Below are 17,687 nucleotides of genomic sequence, written 5' to 3' on the forward strand. Positions count from 1 at the left end.
CAACGAAACTGCCGCGCCCGTATCTACTTGCAGTTGTAACCGGCACGACAGAACCGACACCTCGATAAAGAGTTTGCGTGCCGATGCGTCGGGAGCCTGGCCCGATTAAACTTCCTGAATGTCAACGTCCATGTCCTCTGTACCTGCTTCCTTCGATTCTTTTGAGGCTGAGTGGCAAACTTTAGCAATGTGACCTTTTTTATTACATTTGCGACAAACGGCCCAACGCTGGGGGCACTCTAACCGATCATGATGTATATAGCATGACGCACAGGACGGCAACAGGGGCCGGCGGCCGGAATTCTGTTTATGCGCCGTGCGGGTTCCGGCCGTAACGGCCGGATTGTACCGCTCGCACGTCGTCCACCCCGGACGCGGCCGCGCCGCCCTGAACCGCCGCGACGTCACACCACACTTCCAGCTGTTGACCTGCGGCGTGAGAGACTTCATACGATTGAGCAATGGACAGGACTTCCTCGAGGGAAGGGTCTTCTAACTGCAGGGCCCGTTGCCGGACCTCCCTATCAGGGGCCGAGCGAACAATGACGTCGCGTACCATAACGTTGGCATATGACTCTCGCAACTGCTCCGTGACAAAATGACACTTGCGACTAAGACCGTGCAGGGTAGCGGCCCACGCCCGGTAAGACTGATGGGGCTGTTTCTTGCATTGATAGAACTCGACCCTAGCCGCCACAACATGCGTGCGGCGGCAATAATATGAAGACAGCAATGAACACAGTGCGTCAAAAGACAAGGACGAGGGTTCCTGCAACGGCACTAGCTGCCGCAAAACTTGATACAGCGAGGGAGATATCCAAGACAAGAAGAGAGCACGACATACCTCCGCATCGGCAACATGAAACGCCTGGAAATGCTGCCGAAGGCGATGTTCATATGCGTCCCAATCCTCCGCCGTCTCGTCATATGGGGGAAAGGGAGGAGGGAAGGGCGCTGGAGCAGACTGCGTGGAGAGCAACGCCGGAAGCACTTGTCTCATGGTGGCCATGAGCTCCGTCTGCTGCTCAACCAAAACCCGCACTAAATCCTGCATGCCGTGGAGAAGCTTCGAAATCAGAACAACGACGCAACACGCGAAAGAACAATCCCATCCTCGTCGCCAATTGTGTAGTAACACTGTTCACGTTTACATCGCACTTCACTTAGCGTAAACCGGGACTGTGCCCTAGGCATGCTCGATGTTAACTGACTGGGCACGGCCCGTGCTGCCTGAGTTGTTGTTGTTGTTACGCCGGCAGAGGTCGCGTCCGAATTCTAGCGTGCCCTCTGGTGGACGGGACTCTACTTGCGGCAACTACCGTCCGTGACGCGCCGTGCCAATGTGCGCCTCCCGCGATCTTTCTGGTGGCTACTGCAGTAACCTTTTAGTACCTCCAGGATTCTTCCATGTATACAACCTTCTTTCATGATTCTTGAACCAAGTGTTAGCTATGATTAAGTTATGCTCTGTGCAAAATTCTACCAGACGGCTTCCTCTTTCATTTCTTAACCCCAATCCATATTCACCTACTAGGTTTCCTTCTCTCCCTTTTCCTACTCTCGAATTCCAGTCACCCATGACTATTAAATTTTCGTCTCCCTTCACTACCTGAATAATTTCTTTTATCTCATCATACATTTCATCAATTTCTTCATCCTCTGCAGAGCTAGTTGGCATATAAACTTGTACTACTGTAGTAGACATGGGCTTCGTGTCTATCTTAGCCACAATAATGCGTTCACTATGCTGTTTGTAGTAGCTTACTGGCACTCCTCTTTTTTTTTTTTTTTTTTTTTTCATTATTAAACCTACTCCTGCATTACCTCTATTTGATTTTGTATTTATAACCCTGTATTCACCTGACCAAAAGTCTTGTTCCTCCTGCCGCCGAACTTCACTAATTCCCACTATATCTAACTTTAACCTATCCATTTCCCTTTTTAAATTTTCTAACCTACCTGCCCGATTAAGGGATCTGACATTCCACGCTCCTATCCGTAGAACGCCAGTTTTCTTTCTCCTGATAACGACGTCCTCTTGAGTAGTCCCTGCCCGGAGATCCGAATGGGGGACTATTTTATCTCCGGAATATTTTACCCAAGAGAACGCCATCATCATTTAACCATACAGTAAAGCTGCATGCCCTCGGGAAAAATTACGGCTGTAGTTTCCCCTTGCTTTCTCTAGCATTAGCTTAACACATTTTTGTTTTGTTTTCACCACAGTGTCAATATTTTCAATTGTTCCTCTTAGCAAATTTTTGCTGTGATACCTCTTATCACCTCTGAGACATGTTTTAATATTATTGTTTATTTCAGCATTTGCTATCATGTTACAATTATTGTTTGTTTAGAACACTGACCTTCTCTTTGACAATTACCATGCTCTCCTTCTGCCTTCACCTGAACAGTTGCCTTGCTCCATTTGATATCTCCTTTTGACTTCTTAATGGTTTAAACATCTTTTGTGGTTTGCATAGATATCTTTGTTAAATATATGCCCCCTTCATTTATGCCAGCATATGTCTTGTTTTATGAGATGTACTTGTTGCTTAATTTGACCTGGTATACCTCCTTAATTTTAAATAAAATTGCATAATCAGCACTTCCAATTCCCTGTCAAATTAGTTTTTTCTAACTTTTTATCTGTTTTTACTGTTTATTACTAGTACATGAGTAATTTAAATTCAAGACCAACATACTCATTATTATTTTTTGTTAATAATGATTTTCACTTTTAATTCCATTTAGTTCTTGCCAAGTCATTTCCATTATTGTTTTCTTCAGAGAACGTGTTAAGGATTAACTTGCTGTTTCCTAATGAAGAATCTATCTTTAGTTTTGTCCCAATTTCAGACTGAAAAAATTGAAATCATCATCTTGTTGTAGTGGTTTATCAGTTTCTTTGACACCTTACAGAAGTCTCCTATCCCCTCATGAAAATGTATGCAAACTGGTGCAGAGACTTGAATGCTATTCATATGAAAACCTTTGTTTATTTTGGGAAAAAGTCCTATTATATCTGCTCCTTTCATGTGGAATAAAACACATGGTCTGATTTTAAATCTATTTCCTCTCTTTTGTTGTTATTTAACTCCTCTTACACTGGTACTAAAACTTTTTCAGATCCTTGAACAAAAAGTAGTAGGAGTAGCTTTGTTTCTGAGAGCCACATTTTTTTAGCACCATGCAGATGCAGAAGTACCTTGGTATATCCCAGGCCTAAAGCCACAGACCAATTACACTATTCTTTCAGCTGGGCTGGAATACTGATGTCTCAAAAACTTCCATGTGGCAGCAGTACCTCCTGCGATCCTATACATGGTAGAGTAGCCTGCCAGGGCCCAAAAAATTTGGCTAGGCACATAAACAATGCTGAACTTAGCAAAGACTGTTTACATTATGTTACGGGTATTAAAAGTAGTCTGCAGTACACACTGGGATCTACCTTACTGTCTCGATCATCACTAAGAAGGTGTTAAGGGCTTAACTTCCAGTTATTAGTAGAGCTAACATTTGCACCTTTGTGGACAGCTGAACTGCCCCAATTTTTTAGAGGTCAAGTTAGGCCCCAATTTTTTAGAGGTCAAGTTAGTAAGTTAATCAGCTGTGTTTAGTTTGTTATCTTAATTACAGTGCTTAAAATTGGAGGTATAAACATAATTAAAGTTTAACATGTACCCCATGATTTTTTCTTCAAGAGTTCCTCTTGTGATAAGCCTGTAGACATTGACCACCTTTTTCTGCCCAATCCTATGAGCTCTGTCCATTGCCTGCAGATCTTTCATTGGGTTCCAGTCATGCTCCACAAAAATAACCTGTAAAGTAAATTACATTTTTAACAACTTTTTTTAATTGTTTGGTACAGATGTACTTCACTTTTGAGATAAACGACAGACATGAGCACTATTTTTACATGCCAAGATATCTGCATTAGTTTATGATAGGCACAAGTTTATGTATTTCTTACTGAAATTCTTCGAAGAACTGGGGATTACTGTTCATGTGTGCAACACAGCACATATGAAAAGAAGTGCCTTTCAATTGATTATGAAAGAGGCAGGAATTGTTCCAAGCTACCTGGACCTGGTGTGCTTATTAATTACTTCCCTTAAACTCGTACTGCTACATTTTTAACACAGAATAACTTGCTACATGACTTTTTCACTATTCTATTAAAAACTTGTGTGTTCAAATGAGCCTGGCATTTTGACACACACACACACACACACACACACACACACACACACACAAAATTTTCAGTATAGTGGCTAAAAATAACACAGCACTTCAGTTTCATGGTTTACAATGGATGTTTACTTACCCTAATGTGCTAGGAATGCAGCATATGACATTCAAACATATTTGTTAAGTTTTAAAAATAGCACACTGCTTTACTGATGTATGTTTTTATTTTAAATCAAAACAAACACTCATCACATACAGAATGTGATCAAACAGTATGTATACATGATTACTGCAATTCACCATTAAATGCCTGGCAGAGGGTTCACTGAACCACCTTCAAGCTATTTCTCTACTGTTCCACTCTCTTAATGGCACGTGGGAAAAACAAGCACCTAAAACTTACTGTGCGAGCTCTGATTTCTCCTATTTTATCATGATGACCATTTCTCCCTGTGCAGGTGAGCCCCAACAGAGTAGTTTCACCACTGGTGAAGAAAGTTGGAGACTGAAATTTCATGAGAAGATCCTGCTGCAACGACAAACACCTTTGTTTCAATGAATGCCACCACAAATCACATATCATGTCCATGGCACTCTCTTCCTATTTTGCAATAATACAAAATGAGCTGCCCTTCTTTGAACTTTTTTTGATGTCCTCTGTCAGACCCATTCAATGACGATCTCACACTGCATAGCAGTACTCCAGAAGAGGGCAGTCAAGCATGATGTAAGCAGTCTCTTTCATAGACCTGTTGCACTTTCTAAGCATTCTTCCAATAACTCACAGTCTTTGGTTTGGTCCACCCACAACATTATCTATGTCATCTTTCCAATTTAAGTTATTTGTAATTGTAACCCCTAAGTAGATAGTTGAATCTACAGCCTTTACATTTGTGTGACTTATTGTCTAACCGAAATCCAGTGGATTTCTTTTAGTACTCACACTTTTCATTATTTAGAGTCAATTGCCATTTTTCGCACAGATATCAAGTTTAAATCATTTAGCAAATGGTTTTGATGTGATGACTTTACAAGATGGTAAATGACTTCATCACCTGCAAACAACATAAGAAGGCTGCTCAGGGCCTATAACATTTCCTTGGGGAACACCAGGTATTACTCTGTTTTACTCAATGTTTTTTTTTTTTTTTTTTTTTTTTTTTCCCATTTACTCTGAACTGTAATCTTTCTGACAGGAACTCACGAATCCTGTACCACAACAGGGATGGTACTCCATTGGTACGTACATTGATTAAAAGGTGCTTGTGAGCAATGGTGTCAAAAGCATTCTGGAAATTTAAAAAATGGGATCAATTTGACATCCTCTGTCAACAGCACTCATTACCTCATCACAATAAATAGCTAGCTGTGTCTCAAAGAATGATATTTTCTTGATCTGTTCTGACTATTTGTCAATAAATAATTTTCTTCGAGATAATTCATAATGTTAGAACACAGTATATGTTCCAAAACCTGACTGCAAATCAAAGTTAGTGATATGGACCTGTCATTCAGCAGATTATCCCTATTTCCTTTATTGGGTTTTGATATGATATATGCAAATTTCCAGTCTTTAGGTACAAAACTTTCGATGAGCGAACAGTTCTATATTATTGTTAAGTATGGAGTTACCACTTCAGCATACTCTGAAAGGAACCTGACTGGTATACAATCTGGACAAGAGGCTTTGCCTTTATTAACTGATTTAAGTTGCTTCACTACATCAAGGATATCTACTTCAAGTTCCTCATGTTGCAGTTGCTCTAGGTTTGAGATTCAGGAAATTTACTTCATCTTCTTTGGTAAAGGAGTTTTGGAAAACCATGTTTAATAACTAAGCTTTAGTGGCACTCTCATCAGTGATATCGCCATTTTTATTGGGCAGGGAAAGTATCGAATGTGTCTTGCTGCTGGTATACTTTACGTGTCACCACAATCTCTTTGGGTTTTCTGTCAAATGTTGAGTTTTTTTGTGCAAACTATTAAAATAATCTCACATTGACATTTGCACTAAATTTCAAGTTTCTGTAAAACTTCGCTAATCTTGAGGATTCTGTATTCTTTTAAATTTCACATGCTTTTTTCCTTGCTTCTGCAACAGTGTTCCAACTCATTTTGTCTGCAAGGGGGATCAGTACCATCACTTAGTAATTTATGTAGCATATACCTCTGGAAGATGCCTGGAGACACTGGAAGGTTTCAGACAGATTATATAATGGTAAGACAGAGATTCAGGAACCAGGTTTTAAATTGTAAGACATTTCCAGGGCAGATGTGAACTCTGGCCACAATCTATTGGTTATGAACTGTAGACTAAAACTAAAGGAACTGCAAAAAGGTACGAATTTAAGGAGATGGGCCCTGGATAAATGGAAAGAACCAGAAGTTGTAGAGAGTTTCATACAGAGCATTAGGGAACGATTCTCAAGAGTGGGGGAAAGAGATGCAGTAGAATAAGATGGGTAGCTTTGAGAGATGAAATAGTGAAGGTAGCAGAGGATCAAGTAGGTAAAAAGATGAGGGTAACAGAAGAGATATTAAATTTAATTGATGAAAGGAGAAAATATAAAAATGCAGTAAATGAAGCAGGCGAACAGGAATACAAACCTCTCAAAAATGAGATCAACAGGAAGTGCAAAATGGCTAAGCAGGGATGGTTAGAGGACAAATATAAGGATGTAGAGGCATATAACACTAGGGGGAAAATTAAAGAGACCTTTGGAGAAAAGAGAACCACCCGTATAAATGTCAAGAGCTCAGATGGAAAACCAGTTCTAAGCAAAGAAGGAAAAGCAGAAAGATGGAAGGAGTATATAGAGGGTCTATACGAGGGCAATGTACTTGAGGACAATATTATGGAAATGGAAGAGGATGTAGATGAAGATGAAATGGGAGATATGGTATTGCATGAAGAATTTGACAGAGCACTGGAAGACCTAAATCAAAACGAAGCCTCGGGGTAGACAACAACCCATTACAACAACCCATTAGAACTACTGATAGCCTTGGGTGAGCCAGCCATTAAAAAACCTTTCACTTGGCGAGCGAGATGTGTGAGACAGACAAAATACCCTCAGACTTCTTGTAATAATTCCAGTCTCAATGAAAGCAGGTGTTGACAGATGTGAAAATTACCGATAGTTTACTGATAATTTAATAAGTCACAGCTTCAAAATACTAACACGAATTCTTTACAGACGAATCGAAAAACTGGTAGAAGTCGACCTCGGGGAGGATTAGTTTGGATTCTGTAGAAATGTTGGAACATGTGAGGCAATATGGACCCTACGACTTATCTTAGAAGATAGATTAAGGAAAGTCAAACCTACGTTTCTTACATGTGTAGACTGAGAGAAAGCTTTTGACAATGTTGCCTGGAATATTCTCTTTCAAATTCTGAAGGTGGCAGGGGTCAAATACAGGAAACAAAAGGCTGTTTACAATTTGTTCAGAAATCAGATGGCAGTTATAAGAGTCGAGGGGCATGAAAGGGAAGCAGTGGTTGGGAAGGGAGTGAGACAGGGTTGTAGCCTATCCCCGATGTTATTCAATCTGTACATTGAATAAGCAGTAAAGGAAACGAAAGAAAAATTTGGAGTTGGAATTAAAATCCATGGAGAAGAAATAAAAATTTTGAGGTTTGCCATTGACATTGTAATTCTGTCAGAGACAGCAAAGGACTTGGAAGAGCAGTTGAACGGAATGCACAGTGTCTTGACAGGAGGGTATAAGATGAACAACAACAAAAGCAAAACAAGGATAATGGAATGTAGTCGAATTAAGTCGGGTGATGTTGAGGGAATTAGATTAGGAAATGAGACACTTAAAGTAGTAACTGAATTTTGCTATTTGGGGAGCAAAATAACTGATGATGGTCGAAGTAGAGAGGATATAAAAAGTAGTCTGGCAATGGCAAGGAAAGTGTTTCTGAAGAAGATAAATTTGCTAACATCGAGTATAGATTTAAGTGTCAGAAAATCATTTCTGAAAGTTTTTGTATGGAGTGTAACCATGTATGGAACTGAAAAATGGATGATAACTAGTTTATACAGGAAGAGAATAGAAGCTTTCAGAATGTGGTGCTACAGCAGAATGCTGAAAATTAGATGGGTAGATGACATAACTAATGAGGTTGTACTGAATAGAATTGGGGAGATGAAGAATTTGTGGCACAACTTGACTAGAAGAAGGGATCAGTTGGTAGGACATGTTCTGAGGCATCAAGGGATCACCAATTTAGTACTGGACGGTAGCATAGAGGGTAAAAACCATAGAGGGAGACGAAGAGATGAATATATTAAGCAGATTCAGAAGGATGTAGGTTACAGTAGTTACTTGGAGATGAAGAAGCTTGCGCAGGATAGAGTAGCACGGAGAGCTGCATCAAACCAGTCTCTGGACTGAAGACCATAACAACAACAACATTAAGGTTAGATTGAAGTTACCACCAACTATAATTGTATGAGTGGGTGTACCCATTTGATGAGGTTAGATTGAAGTTACCACCAACTATAATTGTATGAGTGGGGGTACCTATTTGATACAAGACTCAAGTTTTCTTTGAACTGCTCAGCAACTGTACCACATGAGCCAGTGGGTCAGTAAAAACGAACCAATTATTAATTTATTCCGGTCAAGCACAACCTATATCTATACTAATTTACATGAATTATCTACTTCAGTTTCATTACAAGGTAAACTACTTCTGACAGCAATTAATATACCACCATGCATTGTATTTAATCTGTTTTTTCAGAGCATGGTCAGGTCTTTTGTAAAATTTCGGCTGAACTTATTCTGGTTTTAGACAGCTTTCTGTGCCTGAGCTTGGAGCTTCTTTCCCATCATAGCTAATACAATTTACAATTATTATAGTGACTGTTGCTAGGTCTACCTTTCTGTGTTTGCTCCTATAGTTTCCCGGATACCTCTTAACCTCAAAAACTGACCAGTCCCCTCCACACAGCCCCTAGTATCTGTGTAGTCGATTCCTGTGTGTTGAGGACCTCTGACTTATTAAGTGGAATCTGGAAACTCACCACCCAACGGTGAAAGTTGGAAGAGTGTCTGCCGCCTACACAGTTGCACAAAACCAGAGAGAATCTCTTCCGATCCAAAGCGACACACATTATTGGTACCAACATGAGCCACCACCTGCAGCTGGCTGCACCCTGTGCTATTTACGACATCCAAAAGCACCATTTCCACATGTGGAATAACTCCTTCCAGTATGCACACAGAGTGCACATTGGATTCCATGCCCTCCTTGGCAGCCATGTCCCTAAGCAGTCCCATTATGTACCTCATGTTTGAGCTCCTAACTACCTGTAAACCCACCCTCTGTGAATACCCAAACCGTCAGAGCTGTGAGGCTTCCTCTGACTTAGGGACTTTGTCAGCCACAGACAGCAAAAGAAACCTGTTTGTCAGATGAACCAGGGGGCCCTCCAATCAGCCCCTCAGAAAGTCTTTTGCTGCATGCCACAGCTTGGAACAACCTCCCACTTGACCATGGGGGAGGGGTTAGCCACAGTGCACGCAGTAGCCAGGGCAGCCACAGTAGCAGACTGATTGAGATTTTTTTAAATTTTGCTGGCTTTATGTATCTGATTAGATTAGATTTACTTTCATTCCAATTGATACACAGTGAGGAGGTCCTCCAGGATGTATAACATGTCAGAAAAACAATAATACATGACAAATATTTACAACCAAAACAAATAAGCTAATGTACCTTCCACAGGTCCCAAGTGGAATGATTTTTTTTTTAATGAACACTATATGAAAGGATCATTTTACGAAATTCATCAATTGAGTAGAAGAGGTTGGCCACCAATAAATCCTTTAGGCTTCTCTTTTTCATTGGTTGTTCATTGGTTGTTAAACTTTTCATGGCTGCTGGCAAGTTACTAAAAATGTGTTTTCCTGAATAATGCACACCTTTTTGTACAAGAGTAAGTGATTTTAAATCCTTGTGAAGATTATTCTTATTTCTAGTATTGATGAACTGAGCTGCTGGTTTGAAAAAGTAATATATTTTTAATGACAAATTTCATTAAGGAATAAATACACTGGGAAGCAGTAGTTAGTATCCCTAGTTCCCTGAACAGCCCTCTGCAGGATGTTATTGAGTTCACACCACATATAACGCTTATTGCACGTTTTTGTGCCCGGAAAACTTTAGCTTGGCTTGATGAATTACTCCAAAAAATAATCCCACATGACATTATGGAGTGAAAGTAAGCACAATATGCCAGCTTTTTCATTTTTATATCCCCTATGTCTGACAGAATTCACATTGCACATAGATATTTGTTTAGACGCTTCAGCAGTTCTGTGGTGTGCTCCTCTCAGTTGACTTTATTATCAAGCTGTAATCCCAAGAATTTAACACTGTCCACTTCTTCTATCTGCTTGTCATCATATGTTAGGCATATACTTGTGGGACACCCCTTACAAGTTCTGAACTGCATGTAGTGTGTTTTTTCAAAGTTTAGTGACAAAGAATTGGCTATGAACCAGTGATTAATGTCCACAAATATTTTATTGGCCGATCTTTCTAAGACTACACTTGATTTTCTATTTATTGCAATGTTTGTATCATCGGCAAACTAAGCAAACTTGGCATCTGGTAACATTACTGTTGAAAGGTCATTGATATACACAAGAAAAAGTAAGGGCCCTAAGATGCAACCTTGTGGGACCCCCACATGCAATTAGTTCCCAGTTGGATGATGCCTGATAGCTTAATACGTGTCTCTTTCCTAATAACACCCTTTGTTTCCCGCCAGAGATATAAGATTTGAACCATTTTGCAGCATTTTCTGTTACACCATAATATTCTAATTTACTTAAAAGGATATTGTGATTTACACAGTCGAATGCTTTTGACAGATCACAAAATATACCAGTTGCCTGCAATTTTTTGTCTAATGAATTAAGTACATTTTCACTGTAAGAGTAGATAGCCTTCTCAATACCAGAACCCTTTAGAAATCTGAACTGCGACTTTGACAGTACGTTATTTGTAATAAGATGGTTATAAAGCTGATTGTACATTACATTTTCTAAAATTTTTGAGAATGCTGGAAAAAGTGAAATTGGATGGAAATCTGTTGCTATTTCTTTATCTATTTTCTTAAACAGTGGCTTAACTTCAGCACATTTCAACCATTCAGGAAATATTCCACTGATAAATGACTGGTTACACAGATAGCTTAATATGTTACTTAACTCAGAATTACATTCTTTAATTAATTTTGTTGATATTTCATCATACCCACTAGGTGGTTTTGATTTTAAAGATTTTATGATGGACATTACTTCTGCTGGGGTAGTGAGGACCATATTCATATTATGGAAGTTACTTGAAATGTCTGGTTTGAGGTATCCCATGGCAGCATCTACAGAACCTGACAACCCCATCTTTTCAGTAACAGTTATAAAATGTTTGTTAAAAAGTTCTGCAACACCATACACTTCCATCACCAATCTATCATTTACTCTTAATGCTAGTTGCCCCTCTTCATGTCTAGTTCTACTGGTGTCCTCCTTCACTATATCCCATATTGTCTTTGTTTTTTTATCTGATATGACTATCTTTTCCTTGTAATATATTTGCTTTGATGTCCGTATTAGAGTCTTTAATATTTTGCAGTATTTCTTGCAATGTGCTATAGCATCAACATCAGCACTGTTTCGGATTGACAGGCACAGTTTTCTTTTTGTTTTACATGATACCTCTATTCCTTGAGTAATCCAGGGCTTCTTTGTAGACTTTGCTCTAACCTTGGTTAGTTTTGGGGGAAAGCAGTATTCAAATAGGGTAAGCACTTTATTAGCAATAATGTTATATTTTTCATTCATGTCATGAGCACTCTAAACATTAGTCCAGTGAATGTCTCTGAGGAGTGTCCTAAAATAATCAATTTTTGGCTTATTGATTACCCTCTTGAGTTCAGATTTAACATATTTTATATCCTATTCAGTATTAACATTTAACAGAAGTAACTGCAAGTCATGGTCTGAGAGGCCATTGACTATTGGTTTTGTTATATAATTTTGTTCATTGGACTTTTCTATAAAGATATTATCATTGGCTGTTTGTGAGCAACTGGCTACCCTAGTTGGGAACTTTACAGTGGGGATTAAGTTGAATGACAATGTTACTAACTCAAGTAAGTTCTTATTGGAAGAGTCTTAAAGGAAATTTACATTGAAGTCACCAGCAATCACTATTTCTTTGTTTTTGGTTGTTAAATGAGCCAGTACAGCTTTAAGGTGGTTTATGAACAGATTAAAGTTATTTGGATGTGCTCAATATACATTTAATATTATGAATGATTTTTTTATGAAATTCTACTTCTGTTGCACATGCTTCCATATGCTGTTGTAAGCAAAATTTATGAATTTCTATGTTCTTAAATTCCTGATGAATGTGGCAACTCCTCCTTTCTCCATTTCTGCTCGAGAAAAGTGAGACGCTACCCTAAATCCTGTAACACTTAAAAGTTCTATATCATTGGTCACATGATGTTCAGAGAGGCAGATTATGTCAGCTGGGTTTGAGGACTATGCAGAAAATTAATTCATTAATTTTATTTCTCATTCCTCGAATATTTTGATGCAATAAAGGTAGCTGACATTTCACATTGGCTGAGTTAAAATTGGGTAGAGTTGAAATTTCTGCTGATTGTTGAAAATTCTTAACCAACAGCTGTTTTGTAGCACTTATGAAAAATTTGTGTTGACTGAGCCACTGATGAGATAAAAACGGAATTGCTGAAGAGCTGAACTCCATAACAAAAAATGAGTTCCAGAAGTGCTTCCAAGACTGAAAAAGTGCTGGTACAAGTATATTATACCTGTGTGGGATTACTCTGAAGAGGACAAAGTTGACGTTGATGAATAAATAAGGATTCTTTAAGAAAAACAAAAATTCCTGCTAGTTTTTAATCAAATAACTTTTAGTTCTCTCTCTCTATCCACCCCACTTCCCACCCAGCTTCCTCTCCCTCTTCTATACCTTTCACATGCCCTACCCTTCAGAATTCCTTTACTCTTGTGCAAATGCTGATCACTGCCTTTCCCACCTTGCCTCACACTCCCCTGCCATCCCCTCCCATCAGCCTAGGTAAATGCTTTCAATAATCGACTATCAATCTTCAGTGTTGATGTAGCTGTAGTAGTGTGTGTTTGGCAGGTCTGTGTGGTTGTGTGTACTATCTACTACAAAAAGAGCCAGAGCTCAAAAACTAGCGACACTTTGTTATGTGTGTGGTATGCGCTTCATAACAGTCTGTTATATGTGAGTGGTTGTCTTTTCTTATTTCATGTGTAAGTTCTCTTTTGTTTTCTATTGGGAGAATATCTGGTCAGTATTGGAATTATGAAAGACAGGACACTAACTCATTTTTTACAATTAGAATAGGAAAGAATTGTTCTAACTAGAATGAAGTTTCAGATTTAGGTTACTTTTTAATTCTAGTCCTGTTTTAGTTCTATGGATTCACTTTCTTGCTCAGACATCAACAAAACAACTGCTCAAGCAGACAGTGAAAGAGTGTTCTCAACGTAAAAAATTAACTTATTTTCAATGTAGCCCCCTTTTTATGCTAATATACTCTGTCCAATGAAACACCCACACATAACACAATTACTTTAAACTTCAGAAATTGGAGGAGTAAATTCATGGCATAGACGAGGCACTGTTGGGTGACAGGCACATAAACAAGACTGAAAATGCTCCTAAGCCACTGGATTGTAACCTCCTCATACACAAAGCCAGAATTCCAACGACAAAATTTCAGAGGCTGTTCAGGGATATTTTCTTAGGGTTTTGAAGTAAGAGACTCGTGGTCTTCAGTGGCTCATTACAGAATAACAATGTAATAACATGTTAAAATACTGTGAAAGTGAAAAAGTCTGTAATATGCAATCATCAAAACGTAAAACACAGAGTAATCTGCAAATGCAAAAGTACTGTGACGCAGTTGCAGTCTCTGTGAGAACAGCTCAGCATGGCATTGTCATGTTGCTCTTCAATTGCTTTCAGTGAATCCACACACAAGGTGCACATCAGCCACCTCCTTACCCGTAAAACTGTCCATTCTGCTGTGATTCACTGTTAACATATAACTAAAATTGCTGTAAAACAGAACAAAGACAGAAAATAGTGGTACTGAATGAAAGCATTACTGTTGTCAACAGCAAGCACCGTGGGTGAATGGAACATACGTTCATTTCCACACATCTCCAAACAAGACACAGAGCACAAACGCTCGGCATTTCTGCTGTTGTGTGTATGTTTTCAGGGCAGTACAAATAATAGGTAGACAGGTGTAAGAAACAAAACAAACTGCAATTACTCTATAATGAGTCACTGGAGACCATGGGTCCCTTATGCCAAAATACTCTGAAAATATCCCTGAACAGTCTCTGAGGTTTTGTTGTGTGTGGAGTTCTGGTTCACCCTGTATACATACACACAACTACAAGGTCACATTGTCTCAGCTTATTCTGGGCCATTCTAGCTGTGCAGATGTATATGTATGTGAATTATTTGCAATTTACCTCTGGAGGAAGATATCACTCTTGTTTATGTACCTATGTACTGCACAACACTTCAGCTGTACAGTAAGTTGTTACCTGCAGTCCCTCCATTTTTATCATATCAAAGACTTTACTTCTATTTTAAAAATCCATTTACACAAAACTACACTGTGTATCAAATTGAAACTTGTCTTATGTTATTGTGTAGCAAGTGCCAGAGTAAGAAAAACAAAATTTTATTTATATCAGTGCCATTTTTTGTGGCAAAGTGAGAACTTTCCACTTAGCCTTTGTATATTCTAGGAAGGGACAGGCCAGGTTAATACAGTAGCTGCTGGCTTCTGCATTTCTGGAACCTTTGAAGAGCCTCACTGTTAACCAGCAAACAAAGTAGGTTACCAATAAATAACCACACGGTTTCCAAGAAAACCGAGAGGCACACACAGCAGTTGATTACTAAATACATTACTAATTTCTACAATACTACTACATTACACACTACTATTACATTAAACATTACTTAACATATTACTAAACAGAGATGTGACCTTGAGCACATCCTATTTTGATCTTCAGGTGACACTGATTCTAATGTTCAGATTATCCAGCACTTATGTATACCAAAATATTAGCCTGAAAAAATTTCTACTGCAACCAGAGCACTTTGAGTAAGAAATGATCACTTATAGTTGTCCATTATCACTAATAGAATCAAGGTACATTAAATGTTACTATTGCATTAAACATTCATTGAACAAGAAACTATGGAAAGTTGGAATGGTTGGGCTACAGTAACAACAGTTTATCACTGGGATGAGTTCAATGGTTTAGACAATTGTTGAAAGCCTACAAAATAAACTAACAAAGTAATGTAATGCAGGTAAGGCAAACGAGAGCCTTCTGTTTACCTACTGAGCAACTTTTATGAGATGAATCAATGGTAGTATCGAACAAGCCACATTCAGAAGCTGCCCATGTGGTGCCCAGTTCAGTTAGTTGTGTTATATGAACTATATGCTTGACGATTAACAACGCCAAGAAATATGTCTGCCCACTGATATAGCTAATGTATCATTGAATGTGTACCTATTGAACCTTCAAATAGTTGTACCTTGGGCTGTTTATCTAATGATTATGATAAACTGAGAAGAAGAAGGGGAATAAGATAAGAGATGAGGCCACGTCAGTCGAGTTCTATATGGTACAGAGGAAAGTTTAGTGTGTTCTGTGGCTTCCTAAATTTGAACACATGTCCAATGTTCAATGTGAACATTGTAGCACATACAATGAAGAGCCACCATTGAATTGTGAATGATTGCTGAGAACAAACTTCATCAGGGAATAAATATTCACTGAAACCATTGTCAAAAGTCCCAGTTATCTAAAGCAATCTCCATAATGTGACAGAGAACAGGCACCACATATGAATGACTTATTACATTTTCTGAGTAATGTATCCATCTCAATTAAGCGCTTCTTATATTATTTACTAAAGTGTATCTCTTACAGCAATGAGACAAGGTCACACAATATGTCTTAACATATCCAGGTTTTATTTGTAAAAAACTGGAACAATATACCATGAAACTCCAGAATGAAATTAGCTGTGTACACAACAACAACAATAAACATAAGAATGTGGTTAATTACACAACTCCTACGAGAAAGGAAACCACAGCCTATTAACAGCAATCACCCCATGTAAGTACTCTAATTATGTCAACAGCTTTTGTACTCTCTGATATAACTATAACTGTAACAACTATAGCAAGCAACCCTAAAGAGTGCTTACAAGAATAATACTGTCTGCTGTTCCATTCATTTCAGCAAATCACTTTCCCATAAGACAACTGGAGCTTCTGTGGAAAAGAAAAAAAGAAAAAAAAAACTCTTCATCTTGGGTTTGAAAACTTTTAGTCTGTCAGAGATAGGCTTCATCTCTTGTGGAAACCTACTGAAAATGTATGTTGCAGAATGCTGATCAAATTTTTTGAACATTGTTTAGGGATGCTCACACAGCTTAAAAATTATTTCTCTGCCTTGTGTTCACAGGTAGATGCTGATACTCCTTCTACCCTCGTTGATGTTGGCAACAACAAATTTCGTAAGCATGTAGTTGTACTGCAGTATCAAAGAAAGAATTCCCTGTTCATGAAATATACAACTACCTGGATACTATGTGTGGCTCCTATGACTTGCTTTTTCTTTCTGTCCAACACAAGTTACGAAAAATATTTCTCCATATGAGATCAACGAAAAGACAAATGAGGCATTAAAAAGTTTTAGAGTATCATTGAAGCTAACTGCAGATAATACTCTAATCACAAAAATAGTTGAATGCATACCCTGCAGGACGTTGTAAACATCGCCCTGATCCCTCCACCAACAAGAAGTTACCACTCCCCTCAGTATCAGAAAGGCCTAAGCTACACAGTTTCAACTGGCAAAGCATAAATGGCTACAGCAAAAATTCAACACTGTAAAGCCTGTATGACTGAAGAAGGGTTCATACCACTTTGTGAGAATCAAAAACCTGAAGCAGCTGTGTGAACTTCAAGAGCTCTGAAAGTAAGCCAATACTAAGTAAAAAAGAGAAGGCTGAAAAGTAGAAGTAATACAGTGCATCCGTTACGTCATGGAGCAGTTATGAATGCTTGTTGCGGCTAACAGAAATGAAACAAAATAGCAAAGAGTATCTGTAATATGATGTTTAATGGTGTGCACGTGCAAGTGATGACACAACGAAATTAACTGTGTAGCAGCAGCGAATCAGGCCACGTCAGCTGAGCTCTAGACAGTACAGATGAAAGTTTAGCGTGCTCTGTGGCTTCCTAAATTTGAACACCAAACATTTGAACTTCGTTGCGCATAAAATTAAGAGCCACCATATAGAAATAGCATCAACTGGTGAGATAAGAAGTTAAAGGATACTGTCAGTTTGCTGGAAA

General features: G+C 38.7%; 1 protein-coding gene across 1 annotated transcript in view; it reads right to left on the bottom strand.

The window, feature by feature from the left end:
* Nucleotides 1-17,687, bottom strand: part of LOC126236674 (TATA-binding protein-associated factor 172) — a 320,919-nt gene that overhangs the window by 23,274 nt on the left and 279,958 nt on the right. The window contains exon 34 of the mRNA XM_049946158.1: nucleotides 3,682-3,818. Coding sequence (XP_049802115.1) covers nucleotides 3,682-3,818 — 137 coding nt within the window. The remainder of the gene's footprint in view (nucleotides 1-3,681; nucleotides 3,819-17,687) is intronic.

The sequence above is a fragment of the Schistocerca nitens genome, chromosome 2, assembly GCF_023898315.1.
Source record: "Schistocerca nitens isolate TAMUIC-IGC-003100 chromosome 2, iqSchNite1.1, whole genome shotgun sequence".
NCBI classification, from domain to species: domain Eukaryota; kingdom Metazoa; phylum Arthropoda; class Insecta; order Orthoptera; family Acrididae; genus Schistocerca; species Schistocerca nitens.